The sequence below is a fragment of the Clarias gariepinus genome, chromosome 1 (assembly GCF_024256425.1).
Source record: "Clarias gariepinus isolate MV-2021 ecotype Netherlands chromosome 1, CGAR_prim_01v2, whole genome shotgun sequence".
In the NCBI taxonomy this organism is placed as follows: domain Eukaryota; kingdom Metazoa; phylum Chordata; class Actinopteri; order Siluriformes; family Clariidae; genus Clarias; species Clarias gariepinus.
Window position 1 is genome coordinate 12,365,514 of NC_071100.1, and position 25,155 is coordinate 12,390,668.

Consider the following 25,155-nt stretch of genomic DNA (forward strand, 5'->3'; position numbering starts at 1 on the left):
AGAACTGATTGTAGAACATACACCCTTTAAAAAAAAAAAATTAAAATTAAAATTAAAATCTGCCTTTTTTTGCTTTCATGTGTTTTGATGACAGATGCAAAACACATGTCAGGTATTTAGTACTGGTAGTTAAGAAGCACTGGACGGTTACCTGTAAAAGGCACAGAAACTTTAGAAGCATAATCCAGGAACTTTGTAGCTTGGATTGAATTTAGAGCAAAAGGTCACATTTTTGCCCTTAAGGGTGAAAAGGAGAGTTTTGACAAAAGGGCTAAAAATGTCCTAGGAATTCATTTGAAGTGAAAAGCCAGCACTACTGTACAAGCGAGACATGGAGACAAAAAAAAAAAAAAAAAAAATCAAAAGAGAAATGAAACAGGGATAAGATTTGGTGATATTGATCAAAGGCAAAACATGACTTTTGTATTAGCACACTATGCTAGTTGATTGATTATCAGCTAGCATTGTCTTGGCATGTTTACAAAATGCTAGCCTTGAATGCTGCCTGTTTATCCAGCTGCTCGAGTACAGTGGGAGTCTCCTGTAGACTCAGACACACACACACACACACACACACACACACACACACCACAAGCAAGATTCTGCTTTGGAATGTGAGAAATGTTCATGGACAATTAGAGACTATAAAAGCTTTAATTAGATTGTTCACACCTAAACAGCAGAAGTAGTTATACAGGTGGGAGATATGGGAAGGGCAAGAAAAACATAAAGTTAAAATGGGATTTTAATTGATGGGGATATTTGAGCTGAACTGTTTAAAACCATTTTGAGGCTTTTCATGATTTCAGTGCTCTTTGTGTATAATAATAATAATAATAATAATAATAATAATTATTATTATTATTATTATATAGATTTAATAAATTTTCTGGCTATGGAGTAACAAAGTAAAACAACCTAAAATTGAAGTCAGGGAAAAGAAAAATATATATGTTCCATTTCTTTATGTTGTCCTGGTTATGTCGAAAACTGAAGACAAAACAAATAAAAAAAAAAAAAGCTAGACAAAAACATTATACAGTAGTTTCAGTACTCTCCTGGTTATGCTGTTACATAAAGACAAAACAAAACAGAAAAAGTTCAACAAAAGCATTACGGTTTCTGTTATGTTTCTGTTCATGAAATAAATTTATAAAAATGTCAACATTGTAGTGTAAAGGGACAAAAAGAAAAAAAAGACAATAAAAAACACAAACAAAAATGAAGTAAAAAATGTGATAGTTTCAGTATTCTTTCTGGAAATACATGAAAAATCAAACAAAATAAAAGAAATTAGAAAAAACACTCATAAATGCAGTACTTTTCTGGTCAGATTGTGATGTAAAGAAAACAAACAAAAAAAAAAAAGACCAGCAATTTCACTTTCTGTAGTCATCCTCTATCTTAAAAGCAAAACAAAATCAAACAAAAAAAGTTAGAAGAAACTATAGTTTCAGTACACTTAATGGTTATGCTGCAAGAAAAAAAATGAATGTAAAAAAAAAAAAGATCTAAAGCTTATAAAGCAAGTATAAAACTTTATAGCTGCAGTACTCTTACTGGTTATGTTGTAATATAAAAACAAAGCAAATCAAAGAAAAAAGTTTAATCGCAAAACATTTTGTGGTCTTTAATGAATTAAGTAATAGCTATCTAAAAAAAAGTAAATAACTATTTAAAAAGTTAACTAAAATAAAACAGCCAGACAAATAATTATTTCTGTTTACGTTGAAAACTAAAAGTCACAAAACAACAGAAACTTTCTTGCTAAGATTTAAAAATGTTACATAATGTAACCCAACTTATTTAACAATTACCAAATAATTGTATCGTTTTATGTTTTTTTTCCATTAACTTTTTCTCACCACATTAAAATAAAAATCTGTTTCTAATAACAGCCTGTTATTAGCTGTTCAAAAAAAAAACCTTTTAAGGGAACTGGTTCTTTTAGAACTTTAGAATTGATGTCAGTATTGAAGAGACGACTGGATTGGCTCTTGATTTATAGAGAAGTCGGTACCTGGTTAGGATGAGACCATTTTAAACATGAGTCTGTTTATACTGTAGACTAAAGATCAGACACAGAACTGGAGTCTCGATATGATCAGTGTATAGACGTCAGCATGGAGATCAGATGAATTTCACTATACATCTGATGAGATGAGAATCGGCTCCAGGCTGCAGCGTCCCCATATCTGATGAATTATGACTTACATCTTTGGACATGAAAGTGCTGATTCACACACATGAAAGCAGGATTTTAAATGCGTAGCCTCAGTGGATCAGCAGCGAGGTGGCTGCATGGAACTGGAATTTCCAGGAAAGGAGCAGAAGCAGCCCGAGGCTCTGCATTCTCCGCTCCTGACTGACAGCCAGCTGCCCCAAGACACAAAATAACATGTGTGCAGATGCCAAAAAAAAAAAAAAAACAGACCGGAAACCTGCAACAGGACAGAATCTCAGTTACGAGTTGCCCAAAGTTTTAAAGCGTTTAAAATTTTTCATCATCAGTGATTAATTGAAAACTAATTCAACTATAATTATTAACTGTACATTTATTATTATTATTATTATTATTATTATTATTATTATTATTAATCATTTTTTTAGTAGAAGTAGTATAGACATTCTATTCATAGACAATAAATATACAATATAGGAATACAATAATAATAAAAATATATAATACAATCATAACAAATAATTAACAGATGAAATTATTAATTTCTTAAAATTAAAACATTTAAATATATTTATTTTTATTTTTAAACTTTTTAAAAGCAAGACAGAGAGAGAAAAAGAGAGAAACCATTAAGCTTTGAAAGGATTTAATGGAAGCACATTAAAAAGCAGGAAAAAAACAATATAAAACTAAAAACATGTGCTTTCAATCCTAAAATAAACCCAAAATAAAGTAAAACTGCAATGAAAAGTCTCTGTATATGTAGAATGCTAAAGGATTAGGATTCTTTAAGTAATAAGAACGATAACATTATAAACATGTATAGAATTATTTCCTTAACTATTATTTCTTCATTATTATTATTATTATTATTATTATTATTATTATTATTATTATTATGTGATACGTTTTTTTCTTTTAAAAATTTTACAGAAAAAAATAAATAAATTTTAGGTAGATAATGTTTATAGTGAATGATGTGTGAGAGAATTAGTGTGTAAGCGGTCGCTTGGTCCTGGTGCTCCACATGCCCTCTCCTCCATATTAGCATTCCACAGACAGGAATAGCTCGAGTGCTGTGTGAACGGTGGAGATTAACAGTTCCGTGCTAAATGACACTTCACACTCGGAGCAGACGGACAAACACACGGCAGTTTGCACACACTCCCGAGGCACAGCTCCGGATTTCTTGGAATTCTTTAAAACAGATAAACAAACAAAAACAAAAAAGCAGGACAAAAAAAGGAGGAGAGTTTGTATATTTCTTAGTAAGTCAGAAATAAAATTAGAAGCTTTGCATGTTTGCATGGTATTGCATATTTGTTTTAACCCTGTTCTTTAACACCGCATAAACTTTAATCCACTTTTTCTTTCCACATTCTGCATGCACTTTTTTACATCTCTTTTTTTGGGGAAAAATGTACTATACTTCTATAAAAGCAATAAAGCATTAATAACATACAGTAGGTGATGGAGAAATACATGATGTATTTCTTACACCACATCAAGTTATTATTTCTAGCCAATTAAATAAATGGATAAATAAATTGCATGTTTGTATCTATACTGCATTAGCATATATGATATCCTTATCATATTTCTATGTGATCATGCAGTATGTAATGTGGCATTATACGATCATGATTATGCATTTGCTTATACATCTGTATAAATATTTTATCAGATAACCTTGTTTAGGATTAAACATAAGTGTTAGTTGGATGAAATTGCAATGTGATGTGATAAGGGCCTGGCAGTAGTAATCCGTGATTTTTTTTTGTTTGTTTTTTTTTGTTGTTTTTGATGTGTCTGATCAGCTGTCCCACCTGCCGGAGAGAGTTTGCGCTCTCTGAGTCGCCAGGGCAGCGAGGTGGCCGAGCACTCGACGGGGTGTGTGCGACCTGCGTGGGAAATGGAACCGGAGTTCCGTGACCGACTGACCTACACACACAATGTGTCTCCACCACAGGTAGCCCTTACACACTGTTTTGGTTTCAAAGGCCTGTTCAGCATTAAAACAGTAAAGTGAAAATCTGTATGCCTGTACAGATGTTTGGAGCGGAATTGTGATTTACACATCCATGAAAACAACCTCATAAGAATGAAAATGATTTGTATTTCAGCGGACTCCTCTGTACAGAGCAGACAGTGTGGAGTACCGAGGTCCGAATGCTGGACTTGACGCAGGAATTGACGTGGTTCCTCCAACACCAGCTTTCCCCATCTCACCACCTACACCTTATGGTGAGACACCTACACACCCATATACACACATATGCAGACAGACATGCAGAACCGTACGCATCACGCCCATGAGACCGGATATCAATCAGATTGAGTTTGTAGTTGCTATGGTTACCGTCGTAATTAGGTGTTCTGGTGTGGCGCTATTACGCAACCACAACTAATAACTGTAACCATGGTTACAACCATGGTACTACTAAACACCACATTATTCACGCATTCCAAACGCCAGACTCATCTCCAACATGCCATGTGCTTCAGGACTCATATAAAGATCTCGCACCAGGTAATAAGACACCAACAAACTAATCTGATCTAAAAGCTTGGGCTTGTGAGCCAAATATAAGACACAGCACACTTGTTTAAACCTGTGTTTAGAAGGGTTGTGGTGCTCATCATCGGCCAATCCTATGTGTTTCAGCATTTAACATTTTATAATATGTGATTCATATGTTTCTGGAGGAACCCTAGGGGTTTGCTATAACTGAAGTGTACTTGTTGGGTTGCTTAGATATCAGGAATGCTCGAAATCATCATAACCATCATCTTGCACCACCAGGGTCCAGGTTCGATTCCCTTTGATTGATTGGCACCCTGTCCATTGTGTACCCCGGACAGGGTGCCAATCAATCACAGGGAATCGAAAATAAAGGATAAAGCGGTATAGAAGATGAGTGACTGAGTTGTTTGAAATTTGATGTAGATGTTGAGAGAAAACCCATCGTTCAGGGTGCATTAGATAATATTTGCCAGTTTTTTTTTTCCCTTAAGATTATATCTCTAATGCTTTAATCAGTTTGTTATTTTGTTAATTGACTACAAGTTATCTGTCGGTTTTCAAGGATCAGGCGTTCCACTCGCGAGCCGAGTCACATGATTAGTGATTAACAACCACTGTTATGTCTATTTTAGTTCTGAATGCATCTGAGCTATAGAAGGATGTCACATAAAGATGACAGGGTTATCTAGGCTTCTAAACATCCATCTGTCGTTGTCTTTAATACTGAAACCTTAGATTTGTTACATGGCATTGACCAAGACAATGATGAATATTCAAGCTATTTTCAGACACTGCCTGTCACATGCACATACCAGTGTTCAAGTATGTACTGTATACAAGCTCAGGGCGAGTGCACTGCATGTCCTTGATCCCGAATGTTTGTTCCAGGTTCCTTATATATATACTGTAATATATTAGATCTTTGTGAAAATTGGATGTCTTCTTCTATCCATAGTTGATAGAAATACCTGTCTTCAATGTCCGTACAGTAATTACTTCACTTACTCGAAGAAAGTGAGTAACGTCTGTCTGAAATCCCCAAAATATGATGTGAGGTCAACCCACTCGCTCCAACATGCCTGACCACACTTCTCCCACTGTCCCTCTAAAGAGCTGGAGTGTTTTTTTTTTGCCAGTTTCTTACCAAACACGCTCTCTTTTTACTCTTTCTCCACAGTGAAGACGGTGGAGTTCAGCCACTTCGCCCAGACGCCGTCTCCCGGGATGCCGATGTACGGAGCCTTCAGGACGGAGCACGGTAAGCAGATTCTTTCAAATCTGATTGATGGACGTTATTTTGGAAAACTATATGAGTAAGACGGTTGCGTTTTATTTATTTACTTTGTTTTTTCTCAGGATATAAGATATGATCAGGGACGATTACGGTTAAGCAGTCTCAGACTAAACACCCTGTACAAGTCCTGACCCGGCAGACATGCGTACATGTTTGTGCACTGCGGGAGCTTCAGGAATGCTGCTCGGATTATGGCCGAGCACCTTAAAGAAGCAGCTAGAAAAAAATACACCCTTTAATTCTTTTCATTATGGACAAAACTCAGAAATGTTAACCCCAAGTTGAAGGCAAGCTCACAGCTTAGAGAGACGCACACACTTTGGAGAGGTGGCTTTATGGAGATGTCAAGCCTTTTGTACACACATATAGTATGTGCTTCCTGACCTTTGACAAAAGGCCAAGATGGTAGGAAGCAGCCTGCTGAACAATAGAGGAAAAGCCGGCTTAGAAGAAGTGAAAGGCGGCTCTCTGTTAGCTTGTGCTTTGATTGGGTTCTAAAGCTGAAGTATCCGCCCCTGCCATTTGGAGAGCTAATTCCCCAAGGGGCAATAAAGATTAGCGTAGTTCCAAAAGTACTTAATGCTCTTTAAGAGATGACGCTCTCCAGATGCCCTTTTTGAAGAGGCCCAGTAAAATGTTTCAGGGGTAATGACTTGTATTATGGTTGTTGGCCCCAGTTTAATGAAATAATGGACAAGAATGAACCTTTAACTTCACGCTTTTATAGTGTAAATGATGTTACAGTACATGTACAGAAGTGTGCAAAAGTCTTGAGGCAAAAAAGACTTTCTTGTATTTTTAATGTAGTATTGAAGAATGGTTCTCCAGTCTTCCTGAAGGACTCTAATTTTCGAATACAGCATTTGTGCAGACATGCCTACCCAGAGTGACTTACAATTTTTATCTCATTATGCATCTGAGCAGTTAAGGGTTTAAGGAACAAGGGGTTTGAACCTGGGACCTTCCAAACTGTAGGCCTTAACCACTGTTCCCATTTCTTTAATTTCATATTTTATAATAATGTAAATACATTTAAAATGCAGAATTGGGGGGTCAAGACTTTTGCACAGAACTGTATTATCAATATTGACTGGTATTTTTCTCAATAGAAACCATCCATATCCATAAATGATAGCACGCTCTTTGTTGAGTTAATGGGTTTACTTTGACGCGGTGATGTCTCGAACATTAAATAATAACGAAGCTAACGACTGTAAGCATGGGAAAGTCCTATCCTTTTGTTTCTTCATTTCTGTTTGTTTTTGTTCCAATGTTTTAATGTCTCTTGGCAAATGACCTTCAGCGGTCTGAACGTTCACACTCCTCGGAGTGACAACAGAGTCTTTCAGCTAGAGTTTTTTTTTTTCCTTTGCCGTCTGTCCAAACATGACAGTGACCTTGAGTTCTGTTGCCACAGTGCTCTGTTGCTGTAGCAAATGGTGTTTAGCTTTGATGTCGTGCTAGCGTTTCAACTAGCGTTCTAACAAGTGTGTCTTGATTTCAGATATGAGAGCTTTTGCAGATATTATGGGCCACGATGAGGGCAGAGTGAATATGTCTCACCGAGCCTTCACACACACCCCATCCACCGGAGGAACCATAACCCTGACAGACAGGTAAGATGCAAGCATTGACACTACAAAGATGAGCTAAGTACTAAGCCAAGCTATAAGCTAAGTATGTAATTGTATATGGAATTGGCATGATGGGTGTAAAGACATCCCTTAACGCATTAGAATCAATCAAGCATAAGGTCCAGCAGTGGTTCTCTCACAGACCTGGGATTAGAGCTCACCACCTTGCCGAAAGGTGGTACTTGACTTGATGCTAGGAATATGATTGTGAAACAGCAGCGCAAATACACACTGTTTTATTAAACACTTGTTCTTGTTTCCTTCAGCTCGATTCAGTCCTCCTGCCCAGAAGGGGCGCTGCTCAGTCGCCAAACCTCTATCAACGCCCAACATCAACATATCAACACCCAACACCCTGTCACCATGGGTTTCAACCAAAACTCACCTCCATCCCAACATCTTCACCCACACCCTCACCCCGCCCCCAATGCCCACAGCTCGCCCCGGGGCAACCAGGTGACCCGAGTCGTGCATTACGCAGTGAACCGCAGCCCAGTGCTCAGCTTCGACGAGGAGCCTGACGGTCTGAGCTACGAGCCCCAGCAACCTCCGCTTCCTGAGAAGATGCGTGCCCTGGACTGCGAGCGTTCTTTAGGGTCTGTGTCTCCGGCACCTAGCGGGTTCTCCAGTCCTCACAGCGGTAGTTCGCTCTCTATCCCATTCCCGAACTCGCTGCCGGAGCTGCAGGCCAGGAGCAACAGCATCAGCCCTTTACCAGGTAAACCACACACCCTTTCCCATAATGCACCAGTTCTCAGCATGGAACAGATATACAGTAAGTATCTTGTATATGTTTATCCTATCAAGTGACTTGTCTAAGGTACATGGTGAAGAGATTTGTTTTTTTTAAAAACCTTCATGGAAGGAGTCTCCAGTGTCAGGAAATGTTTTCAACGTTTTACTTTTTGTAGATTTGAAACCCCACCCCTTTGTCGATTTATTTTCAGAAAGAGCATTCTCACAAAATTTGAGTCATTTAGTTATTTCTGACCAGTCTTTCTTCATTTTCTTCTTCTGTCTCTTTGCTGTAGATGTTCTGATGAACAAGCAGGCGACAGCAAAGTTCGTCCAGGACACTTCGAAATACTGGTACAAACCAGACATCGCAAGGGAACAAGGTAAATATGACGCAGCAAAACATTTTACTCGTTAATATCCACAAACTGCGAGTGATGTCCAGGTAAACAGACGATTTGCGTACCTTTGTGCCGGTCGGTTAGACTGTGTGTATGCGATGGGAACCAGTAACACGTCTCTCTCCACACAGCCATCGCAGTGCTAAAGGATAAAGAGCCCGGCTCCTTCATTGTACGTGACAGCCACTCGTTTAAAGGTGCCTACGGATTGGCTATGAAGGTGGCCACGCCCCCTCCCTCCGCCGTGCAGCAGAGTAAGAAAGGTGAGGGCTGAGTGAAAAGCGGGCGGGTGGACAGGATACCTGAGCGACGGTTGACTGGGGTGGGTGTGTGTGTGTGTGTGTTTTGTTCCAGAGCATTTTCCATTCAGCGCCGCTCTAGTGGCCTTGGCTTTCTCCTCCTGCTGACATGAAAGAGTCTTTTTGTTATCATGTGCATTGAATACAACTCATCTGTGACTCAATATGGAAAACCGATAGGTCTTGCTTTCCATCGATGCGTCCGCTGGTTTGGTTTCGTTGCTCAGGGCTTTTTAGCTTCTCAGCCACTCGGACGTGTTCTTATCTGATCTGTGATGGAAAGAAGATTGATACGGTTTACCTCCAGTACAGAATGCCATGCTCGTTTTATAGTGTTTCGCTATTAGGAAGGTGTTTCTCTGCTGAATCGTTATTAGCAAGGTCAGAAGGTTAAAATTCTAAACATTCCAAAAGTTCCAGTTAAAAATGTCTGATTTGTTAAAGGATAAATTTCCTGAAATGCAGACAGAAACACATTGCCAGAGTGGAAGAAAAAATACGACAAAAATAAAAACCAAAGGGCTGATATTAAATATTGAAATTATATATATTTTTTGGATTGAACAAATAAATAAATAAATAAACTGTTGATGAGTGACCAAAAAAATCTGCAAAAAAATAAATAAATAATGTAGAAACAAATGTTACATTCACTTTTTTATATTTCGTTTTTTTCATAATTTTTTTGTGTTAATAAAAGCCAACAAATAAACAAATTATTAATTAAATAACGGTTCAAGATCTAAAACAAATAGTTCGAAATGAAAAAAGAGAAGTAAAATCTGCCTTTGTTACACTCACACATTTCAAAAACCAAATGTTTCGAAATGTAAACTTTAATGTCTTTCATGTTAATACAAACAGAAACAAATAAACAAAAGATGAAAAGAAATCACAGCAAACCACTGGCCACTTTATAACAAGCAAGGCCATTAAAAATAAAAGAATACAATTGATTGAAAAGTCAAATGCATACACAATCTCAACCTTGCTCCACAGGTCCTTTCAGCATTGTATAGGTACACACACACACACACACACACACACACACACACACACACACACACACACACACACACACACACACTAGGTTTGTGAGAACCTGATGAAATAATGTGTCCTGCTGCTTAAATCAAGCTTTTGTGAAAAGCTCCTAAGAACGTGAAACACAACGCTGAGGTCTTTGTGCTCGGTCCTTTCCACCTGTCGAGGAATTCTGCCTCCTGAGGCCCTGTGGAGAAACCCCACCTCTTTCTGCAGGCCCACCTGTGTGTGTGTATGCGTGTGGGGAGGGGGTCGACAGGAGAGAGAGAGGGAGGAATGAAACTAACAAGGGATAGAAAAAATAGAGGTGAAAGTGATCTGAAAACAACTGAATATTGTCTCTTTTTAATTGATATTTGTTTGAAAATTAAAACTCTTTCTATTGTCCAGGTGGAGACATGTCCAATGAGCTTGTCCGTCATTTCTTGATCGAGTGCACACCAAAAGGAGTACGACTGAAGGGATGTCCCAATGAGCCTTACTTTGGTAAACTTTCCTCCCTTCTATTCATCCATCCATCCATCCGTCCGTCCGTCCATCCCTCCATCTATTCATTTGTCATTAAATTAGTTGTCTGTTTCCATCCATTCATCACGTTATCCAGTTAATCAGTCCATTAAATTATTTGTTTATCTATTAGTCAACCCAGTCATCCATCCATCAAATTTGTTATCTTTCCCTCTATCCACCCATCCCCCTACCGATTCATTAACTGACCCATTTATTAAGTCATCAGTCATCCATTGATTTCCCTGTTTCTATATATCCACATCCTACCATCCATCTGTCTCACCATCTATCCATCAAATCATTAATTTGTCCATTTGTCAACACATTTATTACATTTTTTAGCCCTGTGCAATATTTGTTCATCCCCAATCATCTTCGCTTATCTGTCCATCCGTCCATCCGTCCATCCATGCATCCATCCATCCATCCATCCATTCATTCATGCATCCATCCATCCATCCATCCATTCATCCAAGTTCTTTGTTTATCTATCCTTTAGTCAAACAAGCATCCATCCACTCATTCATTATTTCATCCATCTATTTATCACATTGTCAATTATCTATTCATTTTATCAATTTATCCATCCATTCATCCGTCCATGTCATAATAAATTTAACTCATATCCAGTGTGTGTGTGTGTGTGTGTGTGTGTGTGTGTGTGTGTGTGTGTGTGTGTGTGTGTGTGTGCTTTGCAGGGAGTCTGACTGCACTGGTGTGTCAGCACTCTATCACACCACTGGCTCTGCCGTGTAAACTCATCATCCCAGACAGAGGTACAGTATGTAACACAGCAGCTCTGAGACACTGACTGACGTTTATTCACATTTTATCCTGGCTTCTTCCCATCATCTTTGATTTCTTTAAAACCCTTGTGTTGAAGAATGTAGGTGGTGATTAGCATGCAGCTCATTTCCTTTAATGATCATGTGACCTTGAGCTGATAAAGTAGTGAAAGACACAAATATACCATAGTTAGCAACATTAAACGCCCTGACATGCAGTATATACAGTAGCGTATACAGTATACTTTTTTGTATTAGTGAAGTGCCTCAGTAGTGTGTGTTGAAGTGCGTTGCCTTGTCTTCCCCTTCAGATCCACTAGAGGACACCGTTGAAACAGCACCGCAGTCCATCAGCAATTCTGCAGCCGAGCTTCTGAAACAGGGAGCAGGTGAGCGGATTCCTCCAGAGAAAGCACCTCATGAACCCTCACCATCCTGGATTATTTATAGTTTTAATTTAAAACAGTTCTTTCTTTTTATATTTTCCATCCCAACACAGAAAAAGTCATACATCATAAAACGAGGTTCTAATTGTCTTGCAAATGTGAGCAGTTGCAGTGAGATTTTTATTAGTTAATTTATTAATTATTAGCAACGCCCATCCATCCAACCATCCATCCATCCATCCATCCATCTATCTATCCATCCTCTCATCATTCCATCATCCAATTTTAATTTTTTGTACTTATACAATAATTCATTAGTCATCCATCCATCCATTTATTCATTCCCCTTCATCCAACATTTCATCTCATCGTTTATCAATTAATTAAGCCATCCATCCATTAACCATCCATCTTTTAGTAATTTATCCAGTAAAAGAAATTCAATAAAATTTGCTTAAACAATGGTCATCGTCTCAAAGTATTCATTACATAATTTTATGCATCCATCTATCCAATTTTCAATTATTTATCCTTCAATCATTTAGCAGTCTTCCATATCTGTTCATAATTCCTTCATCCTCAATCCTCTTTTCATCTGTCTATCAATCTATCCACCCATCCCGTCCATTATTCATAAATCCAAACATCCATCCTTTTTCAATTTGTATCCATGCATTCATTCATCCATTCAATCTACTGTATTTATCCAATGACCATTATTTCCAAATCCATTGACTCTCCATAAACTCATCTATCTATCTATCTATCTATCTATCTATCTATCTATCTATCTATCTATCTATCTATCTATTTTTTTATTCATGTGGAAAAGAAACAAATTATTACTTCTCTATATGTCATGAGTGACACTGACGCATGATTCTTTTCTCTCTCTCTCTCTCTCTCCTGAGCAGCGTGTAATGTGTGGTTCCTGGGCTCTGTCGAGATGGAGTCTTTGACAGGCTATCATGCCGTGCAGAAAGCCACCACGGACCTGTTGGGTTCTGAGCCTGCACACTCCTCCACCGTAGTGCACTTCAAAGTGTCCTCACAGGGCATCACGCTCACTGATAACCAGAGGAAGTGAGTCCCTGTCTGTCTGTTCACATGTCTAAACACCATAAACACTTTTCCTGTCTGACATCACACTCGTGTCTTTCTGACAGGTTGTTCTTCAGAAGACACTACGCTGTCAACACTGTTATTTTCTGCTCTTTGGACCCTCAGGACAGGAAGTAAGCATGAAAAAAAAAAACAGTCATTACAAGATTCTTCAAAAGCACAGCTAAAGTTTCGTTCTGAAATGGATTGGTTTCTTCGTAGTGGCTTGCATAAGTGTTGTGAAGCGTGATGGTGGGAGCACCATGCTGAGCGTTAACCTTAGCTTACCAGATATGTTTGGATACCTTCTTGGTGTTTATGATGATTTTTGGTTCAAAAATATTCATGTGTATTTATATATTTAGATCATGTGACATACTTCTGCCAAATAACTGTGTGAATTCTGATAGCGACTAGCTGCACTAGTGCTAAATAAAGGGTTTCACAGTAACGGGGGTGAATACTTATGCTTTAACAATTTAATTTACGTGCAAACTACAAAAGTCGTTCAAGTCAAACCGGGACTTTTTCTTGCTTATCTGTCCATACATCCATCCCTACGTCCATCCATCCACAAACTCATCCATTATCCTTCCATCCATTTTTATCTATGCATTCATTCCAGATCCATCTAATCTATTTATTCATGAATCCATTTACTATTATTTATAAATCCACCTATCCATGCATTGACCTGATCTATCTATCTATCTATCTATCTATCTATCTATCTATCTATCTATCTATCTATCCATCCATCCATCCATCCATCCATCCATCCATTATGACTAACCGGGACTTGTGATGAAATTTATCATGAACGACCTCATTTCTAGCCATTTCCATATGTTTGGGCCATTGCTTCTGGAGTTCCTGGGGGGCCGGCGTTTTAGACAGATTCTGTCATACCAAAAAAAAAAAAAAAAATTACTAACTTGATGGTTCCAAGCACTAGTGAAATGTTGCATAAGTGAACCAGGGAATTATATAGAGAAATAAAGGGGGTTTTATTCTGCACAATCAAGATTCAAAATTCAAAAAACTTTATTAAATCCAAAGGGAAATTGCTTAACTCAAACATCCCGCTTTGACTTGAATGCCCCTTGTATATAGATTTCCCGAATTTCCATATCAGGGGTATTTTGTGTAGAATCACGAAATTAAATCCATTTCAGTTCAGGATTGCTACAATTTAAATGTGGGAGCTGGGGGTGTGTGGGGGTAAATACTTATCCAAACCTCTTTGAAATGTTCAATTTCACTATAATTAGGCTTTGGCTCCCTCACATCTGATGTGTAAGAGATTAGACAATAAATAATGCAGTTAATCTTTCTTCACACATGCAGTTGCCAATTTGGCTAAAATAAGTATGGTCATGTGTTGTTATGGTCATGTTATATTTTAACATGTACAATATGCTGAACGCAAGGTAAGACTCTGAATTGAGACCCTGAAATCCTACTCGTCCCATTCGGTGTTAGCTAGCTAGTTTCAAACTAGCTGATTAGCTTGCTAATCAATGATATTTAGAAAAGAAATATGGGCGTTTCAAACTGTCATAGTTATACGGTATATAATCGTGTTTAATAGTGTAAGGATGTTTCGAGGGCAATTTTAGTGCTTTCTATGGCTTTATATACAAACGAAACAATTAAATGTTTTAAAACAGTTGTGCTAACGATCTAAACTGTGTTGATTCGCAGGTGGAGACGAGATGGATTACCGTCAGCTAAGTAAGTCTGGTATTTCATTATATTTACACTGTCTTTAAACATCTTTGCTTTCCATTAAATAATGTTAAGTAGATGCACAAGTGTTGTTGTTTTTTTTTTTTTTGCTATTTCCCAGAGTAATTATTTAATGACTGTGGCATACAGTGGTTTTTCACATAGGCTAAGCCGGTTTGGATTTTGTTTCCCTTTAATAATAAAAATCTTCATTTAAAATCTGCATGATGTGTTTACTTGTGTTATCTTTGACTAATATTTCAATTTGTTTGATGATCTGAAGCATGAAAATGTCTGTTAATTTCCGTGCAGGATTTTCGGTTTCGTAGCGCGGAAGACGGGCAGCGGCATGGACAACGTGTGCCACCTGTTTGCTGAGCACGACCCTGAGCAGCCCGCCAGTGCCATCGTCAACTTCGTCTCCAAAGTCATGATCGGGTCGCAGAAGAACGCTTGAACACCATATCCCCAACCAATCCCCCTCGACCTGCTGTCCCCTAATGATGACATCACATTGTATCACATGAACGCGAAGAGCTATTCGAGAGCTATTATTAATGAGGAAGGACTCATATCATACAGAAAAAAAAACATGTATAGGTTGAGACTGTGCTGCTACTCAGCTTTAAAATATATATATATATATATATATATATATAAGTGTATGTTGAGTGTCATGTATATTGTATATGTATGTAATGGTATCTAACCAAACTGTATTTATTGTTTTGTTTTTGTTCTCTATCCTTACAGAATAGTTTTTTTTTTTTAGGATATACACTTTAGCCTTCGCTTTTGCCTTACATGTGGGGATTTTATGTTGATGTTTAGCTTTTATTGGAATTTTACTACTGACCATCCATAAATAAATGTTGTATACACACACTCAGAGGTGGGAAAGTTTAGAGGACCAGGTAGTTTAAAAAGGTAGATTTTTTTTCTTCTTTTTTTTTTTTATAAAGAACTGTGTGTTTATGTTAAAAAGGTCTAAGCAGAAAAGTCACTAGTATTGCTAAAAAGACTGAAAACCTTTTTTTTATATATATATATATATATTTAGCTGGTAGCTAGGGGGTCTGATTGTTCTTTCTTTCTTTCTTTCTTTCTCCTTCTTTTTTAGGGTCCACCTATTTTGTGTTTTTAATGCAACTGGTAGCTAAGATTTTGATTGTGAATATGTTTTATTTTTTTCTTCGTTGCTGGTAACTGAGGGTATTAATCATATTTTTTTATTTCTAGCTAAGTGTTTTGGTCACATGTCTTTTTTTTTAACACAAATGTTATCTGACACACCTGTCAGCTTGAGTTACGATTTAATGTACCAATCAGCCATACCATACCATGGAGACGGGATATAAGCCATGCCCACGGGACAAAAGGCCAACTCTTCTGGGCCGATCCTTTGAAAAATCCAATGCAGCACAACTCACTTAAAACCCAATGCTTGCCATGATAGAAAGGCACCAGAACACACAGTGCACCACAGCCCGCCATGCACAAGGCCTTAATTGGATTGAGATCCCCAGATCTCAATCCAATTAAGCCCAATGGACCAACAAGTCTGACACCACACCACGTCCCCAATGGGCTTGAACTGGCTAATGCTGTGGCTGATTGGTGTGTATATAAGAATATTTTGAAGTTCACTTCACTTCAATTAAGCTTATTTCTGCCTATGCAAGATGTGTATTAAATGCAGCACAAGGGCTGAATGTTCATTCACAACCTTGAGGTATTAGGAGAAAATTACTTTTTTTTAAAGTCAGCATTTAGGCCACTTGGCCAAAAACTGGACCAATAATTATATTGAAAGTTATTTTCATGTTTATTTGAAAGCATAGTAAAAGCAAATCTACGTATTTTTCTATGTAAACTTTAATATATTCACTATCCAGTGGCTTTATGTTACATTAAACAGGCTGATCGCTCTACTGAAGTGCCTTGGTCTTGCTGGTGTGATAGGAATGATTGTTTCATAAGCGATGTGTTGATAAAGGAAGATATATATATATATATATATATATATATATATATATATATATATATGAGCAGTTTGTACTCTGATTGTAGTATTACAGTGTTGTGTATCTGTTACTATGTAAATGCTCATGCAGGTTTATTACCGTTTCTCTTTGATGCTAAAACAGATACTATTAAAAACAATAGTTTGTTCTTTCTTGCTGCTTCGTTACTGTGAAGTGATTAATGTGTTACGCTGTGATAGGATGGAACTGAGAAGAAGAATAAAACACCCCTCACTGAGTTACAGATCAATGCATCTTGCAATAAAACTAAAAATATATGAGAGTGTATTCAATTTATATGAAACATCTCAGGATGTGTTGGTATGTGGGGGTGGGGGTTTGAGAAAGTAGAGTTACTGTTATAATCTCGATTTTCTTTTTCTAAACCTATATTTTGTATTTATTAACTGATTGGAAAATAATAAACTCTGACCTGCAAACATCATGCTATGTTCAGGGTTAGATCATAAGTAAAAATGGTTTTCCAGAGCAGTTGAATGTCATTTATATTATTTAATCTATTTGCTTTGTTGTTGTGAATCCTGAGTCTATCCTGGGCGGAGGTGGCCAAAATACACAAACTCTGGACTTGAGTAAAAGTATAGCTACTTCAAGTAAAATACTACTCACGTAAAAATATGAGTCATCTATTAACATTTACTATCATTTACGCTTAAGTACAAAAGTACTTGTACAAAAATCTGAGACTCTCTCTCTCTCTCTCTCAGCTTCCAGACTGTGTATGCACTGTTTCATTGCTGCTTCTGATTTCAAATACATGCTACATTATTTAGCAGAAATGCTAATCACACAACAGCACAAATTAGTCAGCAGGTGGCGATATTACTGCTTCATATACTGCACACTACTGTGGTTATATAATGTAACGCTGTGCAGAAATGTAGTGTAGTAGGACAGATGTTTACCTTGGATGTAGTGGAGAAAAAGTGAAAACAATAGTTTCATATACAGTATGTAAAGAACAGAAACATACAGTATGTATATAGGGTGTTGTGCAAAGCCAATCCACAAACCATAAAACCTAAAGAAACTCTACACACAGCAACCTGTTCAAAGGAATTAAAAGGTGAAAGTATCTGAAGAGTCACGAATCAATCAATGTTAAATACATTTAGATCCCAGGTTCAAACCCCACAACCACCAAGTTGCCACTGTTGGGCCCTTGAGCAAGGCCCTTAACCCTCAACTGCTCAGATGTGTAATGAGATAAAAATGTAAGTCGCTCTGGATAAGAGCGTCTGCCAAATGCCTAAATGTAAATGTAACAGCAGCAACCTGGCAGAGCTGGGGCTCGAACTGCTGATCTTCTGATCTGTAACTCAGAGCCTTAACACACTGAGCCACCACTGCCCAAGATTTATGCATCTTGCATTTTAGTAAGATTTGTGTGTGAAAAAAACACAAAACTGCAGCTTATCTAGAATTGACAAATTTGGTTCTGACTGGTTTTGTGGAAAGTAAATGAAAAATTTAGAAATACATTGTGGCTTAAATGACCTGAATGTATCTAAAACTAGTCTGAGCTTACCTCCTTCAGATAATGCATTGCTGGAAAATATTAATAAAATGTTGAATATTACTACAATGAATTTCAGAGAGGATATTTTTACAAATGCAAGGTAGCCAAAAAATATAAAAATGTGATAAAGTAATGACAAAGTAATGATATTGTTGTTGATATCTGCTTGCTTGTTCCTTGAGAATGAAACAAATATAAATTTTCAGCTCTGCCATCAGTCAATTAGTGTCATGCATAACAGAATTATTTAAGTTTGTATAAAATGTGAATGTGTACGAATCAAAATGATATGAAATGATCAAATGAAATGAACAACACAACTTTACCGGAACCAGCTAGCTAACTAAGAGACCTACAGTACATAATTAGCTGACTAGCTTAGATACGACAGATTTATATTTTTTATCATAAGTTAACCTAAAACTACTTCTACAACAAAAAAGAGAAAACTATAGACAACAGACAACAAAGTGTAAATGTACAAACAAAGAGCTACAGTGACAAACACAACAACGTAACACGTTCCAGTACCTTTGTAGTAATGAGGTATGGTTTGAGGTAGTGGGAGGAGAAACAGGAAACATTTGACATTCCTGAGCAGCAGCAATGATTTAAAAATATTTTGTGCAAAAAATAGCAGGAAGATAAATATTGTGCAATATAGTGCAAAAAGAGAAGATCAGGTGGGTCGATATGAACAAATTGTGAGATGGTCGTAGATCAGAGTGTTTGTGTTTGTGTGTGTGTGTGTTTTATCAGCCCAGAGTAAGTGAGAGGGGTGTGTCCGATCAGCCACAATGCTGTTGGATTTGCGGATGCAGCGTCTGGTGTATATGTCTTCAATAGAGGGAAGAGAGACCCAGATGATCTTCTCAGCTGTCCTCACTATCCACTGTCGGGTCTTGTGGTCAGATATGGCACAATTCCCGCTGCTCAAGATGCTCTCGATTGCCCCTTTACAGAAGGTGGTGAGGATTGGTGGTGGAAGCTGGGCCCTTCTTAGCCTTCTCAGGAAAAAAAGACATTGTTGGGCTTTCTTGTGCAGAGAGCTGGTGTTGAGGGACCAGGTGAGGTTCTCATCCAGGTGGACACCCAGGAATTTTGTGCTCTTGACAATCTCCACAGAGGAGCCGTCGATGTTGAGCGGAAAGTGATCGCTCCATGTCCTTCTGAAGTCAACAACCATCTCGTTTATCCTATCAATGTTAAGAGACAGGTTGTTGTCCTTACACCAGTCTGTTAGCCTCTGAACTTTAGTTAGCCTCTCTGTATGCTGTCTCGTCGTTCTTGCTGATGAGACCCCCCCACGGTCGTGTCATCAGCAAACTTAATAATATGATTGAATATGGTTACTGTATTTATTATAGAAAAATCCAGTCCCGAACTATCAAGCAACTGCAGTCATGACTCTTTAGTAAACAGCTATCAGCATTAGCCGAGGCCAGGACTCTCTTTGTGGAAAAGTGGAACCATCTCCATTCACCAAGCCCATCCTAGGAAAACCACACGGGCATCTCCATGGGACGAGATCGCCAGCCAGAAGAGGGACACCAGGACGAGTCAGACAGGTCCAGAGGGCAGAGGGGGTCTGGATCACTGACAGCTCAGGAGCGACATGTATACAGTAGCTCAACGGAGAGACAGGTAGAGGGAAAGACAGAGAGAGAGGGGAGAAGAGGAGAGCGCAGAAGAGAAGGAGAGATGGCAGTTAGTTATGGTCACAGTCAAACAATGTACAGTATAATGTGAATGTACAGTACATGAGCTTCAAATAAAAGGCTGGGATCTATAATCACACCGAGGTCTTTTACTGTTGCACTTGATGGAACAGAAAGTTCATTTAAAGTTACAGAGTGATCGAAAAGCTTGCTTCTAGCTGCTTGTGATTCTACGACTAGAACATCTGTCTTATCAGGATTAAGCAGAAGGATATATCCTGCACTCATCTGGTTTTGCTGAAACGTATAACTGTGTGTCATCAGCATAACAGTGAAAACTAATACTGTACCATGCTTACCATTGTGCTAAAACATTAGTCACATTTAAATCTACACTGAAAAAAATAACTTGTAAGATTTACTTAATAAAATCCTCGTAACAATTTGCACACATAGATTTTAAGTAAATTTTATTGCTCCAATATTAAGTAAAACTCACCTGTAATTGTCAGGTAAAATCTACTTAACAATTAAATTAACAATTAAATTAACAATCAAAAAAATTAAGTAAAAGTTACATAATTATATTTAATGCACAAGTTAGATTTATTTAAAATAATCTAGTAAAGTTAATTTATTGTTGTATCAGCAGGAACCTTGATTTTATGAAATTATTAAGTAAATCTTTTGTTTTATGAGATTTTCCCTTACTTGGTTTTATTAATTTATATTACTCCCTATAATAATGTACACATTGCTAATTTATGTTTTGCAAAGAAACTTAAGTAATTATTTCATTTATATCTTTCATAAATCACACAACTAAAATATAAGTAAACAGTTTATTCACCAACATTACCAAATATTTTTGACATTCACAGTCTAGATACAGGTTGTCTTTTTAATAAATGTGCATTCAGATAAATTTTACATCCATAGGAACATCTGCACAGCACCAGGTTCTGAAATACTTGTTTTAAACAAAATTGTGTAAAATAATAATAATAAATAAATTAATAAAATACAGCATTCATTTAGAAATAAAATACAGCAGAAAATACATTAAACAAACTGTAGAATAAACTTTAAAACTTGATAGCCCTCTGTAGCAGTGAAGTTGCAACATTCAAATCAGCACTCTGGACTAGTGCACTTAAAAGTATGCTATTGAAACTTAACGCATTAAAATATTTTAAGCTGAACATGTAAACACTGAACATGTAAAGACAAGTAGTCAAGCCATATCAAATGTTTTAAGATGATAACTTTATCTTTAAAGCTTGCACTTTTGGTGATAGCTTAATCCCACCAAGTTCTAAAAGAACTTTCTAAAATAGCTCAAATGTGTAGCGCAGTGCTCAGGGGTCTGCAAGGTTTATGGCATAAATTATTCCCATAAGCAGTGCACATGCATTTGCAGTATTGCCACATTCTTGCAAAATTTCCTTTCCTTCAAGGATTATGGATACACCAACTGGTTCCTCCCCTTCAACAGCACGGACAACAAGGATTTTAAGAATGTGCAAACTGACATCACTTCGTCTGTCCTCCTGCATAAAATTTACAAGTAAATAAAAAAAATAAAAATATTTTGAGAAACAAAAAAATCTGAATTGCTTCAATCACCTGTGATGACTTCATTATCACAGAGAAAAAATAATAATAAAAATGATATTATAACTTGTAATTTACAATTACTTGCTTTTCCTGGGAATCAAACCCATGACCTTGGTAGCACCATGCTCTACTGTTTGAGCTAGATAAACTGTAGATGGTCATCACTAAGCAGGAAATGTCCACCCCTTCATCTAACTTTATCTTGTAGTGAATTTAACATTTTAAATTGTATAATTAATAAGAAAACAATGCTTTACCAGGCAATCATCAGAGATCCTCTTCAGATTCATGGCTCATCTCTACGCTTTGTTTCTGTGAAAATATTTACATTGTATCATTACATAATCTTTTATTAGTACAACTACATTTAGCCATTTCTTCATCTTTTGTAAGTTTGCCTTTATCCAAAGAAAATTACAAAAGAGAAAGGCATCAAGCATGTCAAGCAGTGCTACTAACACAACGTTTCTGACATTGTTAGAAAAATACATGATAGAATAGTGAGGGATTAATGAAAAAATAAGAAGCAAGAATCATATGTGGAAAGATGAAGCATGCAAGGTCACAGGATGACTCTACTTCTTTTTCTTGTCTGCAATGCGATTTGGACAAATTAGAGCTGCTGTCAATACTGTATGAACATATGTACAGGTTCATTACAGTTGAAATTTAACTTGTAACTTATTAATAAAATTCGGATTAAAAAAAAAAACCCGTTAATTGCTAGTGCTCTTTTAGCATTTAATGCTTTAACACACCTGACTCAGTTTGTTCAGAAAGGTCATCTCACTGGCGAGCCTTTCTCTGAACACGCCGTTTTCACGAGGGGTGGGGGTAAGAAACACGCATCTCGTTCTATTAAACCACGCGCTCTGTTTGTTATTATTTTATTTATTTATTTATTTTTATTTACCACAGGACCCCTGGGGGGCTCCGTAGGTTCAGGTTTTTACACGAAAAACGGTGTTTTGTGAATCTCCACACTATTAAAAACTGAAATATTGCTAATTGTACGTCCTGAGATTAAGATGAACATTAATTGGGGGTCATGAAAGTGAGAAACACATCCAAAACAGAAAGGTAAACTTACCTCGAACACGACAAACTCCAGCCACGCCGTGCTGTACCTCCGTGATGATCCCCAACCGACTGATCCACAGCGCGGGTACAGCGTCTCCAAACACGCATGCGCGGTTTAATTTGAAATTTAAACTAAACTTAAGAGGTAAAATGTACTTAATATTATTAGGTTTATGTGCAGTGACAATAAAACATGTAAATGTTACAAGTAAATACATAATAATATTTAACTCTTTCCACTTAGTTAATTTATTACACGAATTAAATGTGTAGGTATTTAAACTTTTACTTAGAAAATTCTAGTTCTCCTTAAAATGTATTTTTACAATGTAAAAATTATGATGGTTAATTTAATAAATTTTACCACACCAAAAAATCATTTTTTTCAGTGTAGACTCAAAACTCATCTGTTCAGCTGTGCATTTATTCAATGAGCACTGTGCTACGTCCGAACTGATTGTACTATTTTATGTAAAAAAAAAAAAAAATTTAACTGTTTTTTTTTTTATTTTAAATCATGTTTTTATTAGTTTTAATTAGTTTAAAGTTTTGTTGCAAACTGCATTTATTTTTATTTTAAATGAAATGTAAAAGTTTTTGTTAAAATATTTTATTGCTATTATCTTTTATTTTATTTCATGTTTATTTTATTTTCTTCTATGTAAAGCACTTTGAATTACCACTGTGTATGAAATGTGCTATACAAATAAACTTGCCTTGCCATGCCTTACGAATTATGTTGCCCAGAGGAAGCATGTAAAGAGAAAAAAGCAGTGGGCCTAAAACTGAACCCTGTGGAACACCAAACTCTACTTAAGAACATGCAGAATAGTCACCATTTAAATTTACGAACTGATAACGATCAGTCAAATAGGATCTGAGAGGGCCGTTCCCTTAATTCCCTCTACATTTTACATTGCTAGAACATAGCTACTGCTACTACCTTTTACAGAATATTAGAGATAAAGGGGATGTTTGATATCTGCCTATGATTTGACAGCTGATAAGGGTAATTTAAGGGATTTAGAAACATACCTTCTACTACTAAGTGAACAGTTAAATATTTTCTATTAGTATTTTTTAATATTTTAAATAGTTCTGCTATTGCTGGTACTATCTGCTTGAGAAAATGTGTCGGTTTAGGAACGAATTCACAGGTTGATGTTTTTGAAGAAGAGATGAGTAAAATTAGATCTTTCTCTTAAAGGGGAGTAAAGTAGTTTAGGTTCTGATGTGATCTGGTTAGTCTATCATCTTTATTACTTAAATTGTCTGGTTTTAAATCCTGAATTTTTTGCCTAATATTTACGATTTTGTTATTGAAAAAGTTCATGAAGTCCTCACTACCGTATGTTGTTGTGGAGATTTCTGCAGTGGTCTTGTTTCCAGTTAATTTAGCTACAGTATTAAATAAAAATCGTTATTATAATTTGTGATTTTCTAAGAGCGGAGAGATACAACAATCTAGAAGCCCTTAAAGCTTTTTTTCATAATTCAGAAGGCTATTTGAAAAACGAATCATTTAGTTTGACACCTTTTATTTCCTAATTTTCAAGCGAGCGAGTTTCTTATCTTTAATAATTTTTCTTTTAACTGGAGCAACTGGAACTGGAACAGTTTGGTGATGAACGATGCCTTTTCCAGCATGATGGATCACCTTGCTATGAGGCAAAAGTGATAACTAAGTGGCTCAGGGAACAAAACATTGAAATTTTAGGTCCATGGCCAGGAAACTCCCCAGACCTTAACCCCATTGAGAACTTGTGTGATCAATCCTTAATAATGTAATAGTATACTATATATATATATATATATATATATATATATATATATATATATATATATATGTATATGTCATTCTCAAAACTTTTCCTAACTGACTTTCATTGGCTCTATATATGTACTTTGCACAATGACAATAAAATTGACTCTATTCTCTAATTTCCAACGCATCCAGCGGGTCAGCAGAGTGGCCAGCAGGAGGCGCTTTCGCTTCAATAAACTTCCACTTCCTGTCTGAAATGCTCCATTACATATAATAATGAAATGCCTTGACAGATCCATTACTAACCCACTGGGCATGCTGCCATTTTCATTTAACAAACAGTTCAATTGCTCCAAAAATAACCCTCAGTGGTTCTGTGGATTTGTGCATGACGACATTAGAGTACAAGCACATCAGCTCACACTCCACACACAGTCCAGCAGCACACAGGTGTGCAAACACACATGCACACTTACACGCATGCTGTATGTTGCTGCTCAGTTAAAGGCAGTGTGCAGGTCTGTACAAGTCATGAAGCTTTAACAAAATAATATTAACAAGTGGGATGGTGTAAGTATAAACCCCACCCCTAATCATATGGGCCATGTGATTAGCTACGGAATTGTAAACAGATCTTCATATTCTAATTTTTATATTCTAATTGCAGTTAAATCAGTACCTCTGTGCATTTATGTGCGTGTACAAACTTTTGAATCTGACCCACCTTTCGCGTTTTTGAATACACTCGAGTTTTCACTAAAGAAGAATTCGTCTTTGTTTTCTTCCCCACCCTTGTAGCACAGAAGAGTGCAAAAACACAATACAGTTTTTCTGATGTGTGTCATGTG

General features: G+C 36.8%; 1 protein-coding gene and 1 long non-coding RNA gene across 3 annotated transcripts in view; one reads left to right on the top strand and one right to left on the bottom strand.

The window, feature by feature from the left end:
- LOC128522046 (tensin-3-like) overlaps positions 1 to 15,246 on the top strand; it is a 48,145-nt gene extending 32,899 nt beyond the window's left edge. For both annotated transcript variants that reach the window (XM_053495579.1, XM_053495581.1), the window contains 14 exons: positions 4,000 to 4,151; positions 4,306 to 4,426; positions 5,884 to 5,964; positions 7,505 to 7,616; positions 7,901 to 8,352; positions 8,666 to 8,752; positions 8,902 to 9,033; positions 10,504 to 10,599; positions 11,322 to 11,399; positions 11,720 to 11,797; positions 12,709 to 12,877; positions 12,961 to 13,029; positions 14,600 to 14,629; positions 14,936 to 15,246. In XM_053495579.1, the coding sequence (XP_053351554.1) occupies positions 4,000 to 4,151; positions 4,306 to 4,426; positions 5,884 to 5,964; positions 7,505 to 7,616; positions 7,901 to 8,352; positions 8,666 to 8,752; positions 8,902 to 9,033; positions 10,504 to 10,599; positions 11,322 to 11,399; positions 11,720 to 11,797; positions 12,709 to 12,877; positions 12,961 to 13,029; positions 14,600 to 14,629; positions 14,936 to 15,080 (1,802 nt within the window). In that variant the 3' untranslated portion in view covers positions 15,081 to 15,246. The remainder of the gene's footprint in view (positions 1 to 3,999; positions 4,152 to 4,305; positions 4,427 to 5,883; positions 5,965 to 7,504; positions 7,617 to 7,900; positions 8,353 to 8,665; positions 8,753 to 8,901; positions 9,034 to 10,503; positions 10,600 to 11,321; positions 11,400 to 11,719; positions 11,798 to 12,708; positions 12,878 to 12,960; positions 13,030 to 14,599; positions 14,630 to 14,935) is intronic.
- A 5,540-nt stretch (positions 15,247 to 20,786) lies between these two features.
- LOC128531451 (uncharacterized) lies at positions 20,787 to 22,662 on the bottom strand. Its single transcript, XR_008361198.1, has 3 exons — positions 22,553 to 22,662; positions 21,720 to 21,774; positions 20,787 to 21,395 (listed from the first exon to the last, which is right to left on the bottom strand). It is a non-coding gene; the product is annotated as an uncharacterized LOC128531451 (long non-coding RNA).
- Between the last annotated feature and the right edge of the window lie 2,493 nt (positions 22,663 to 25,155).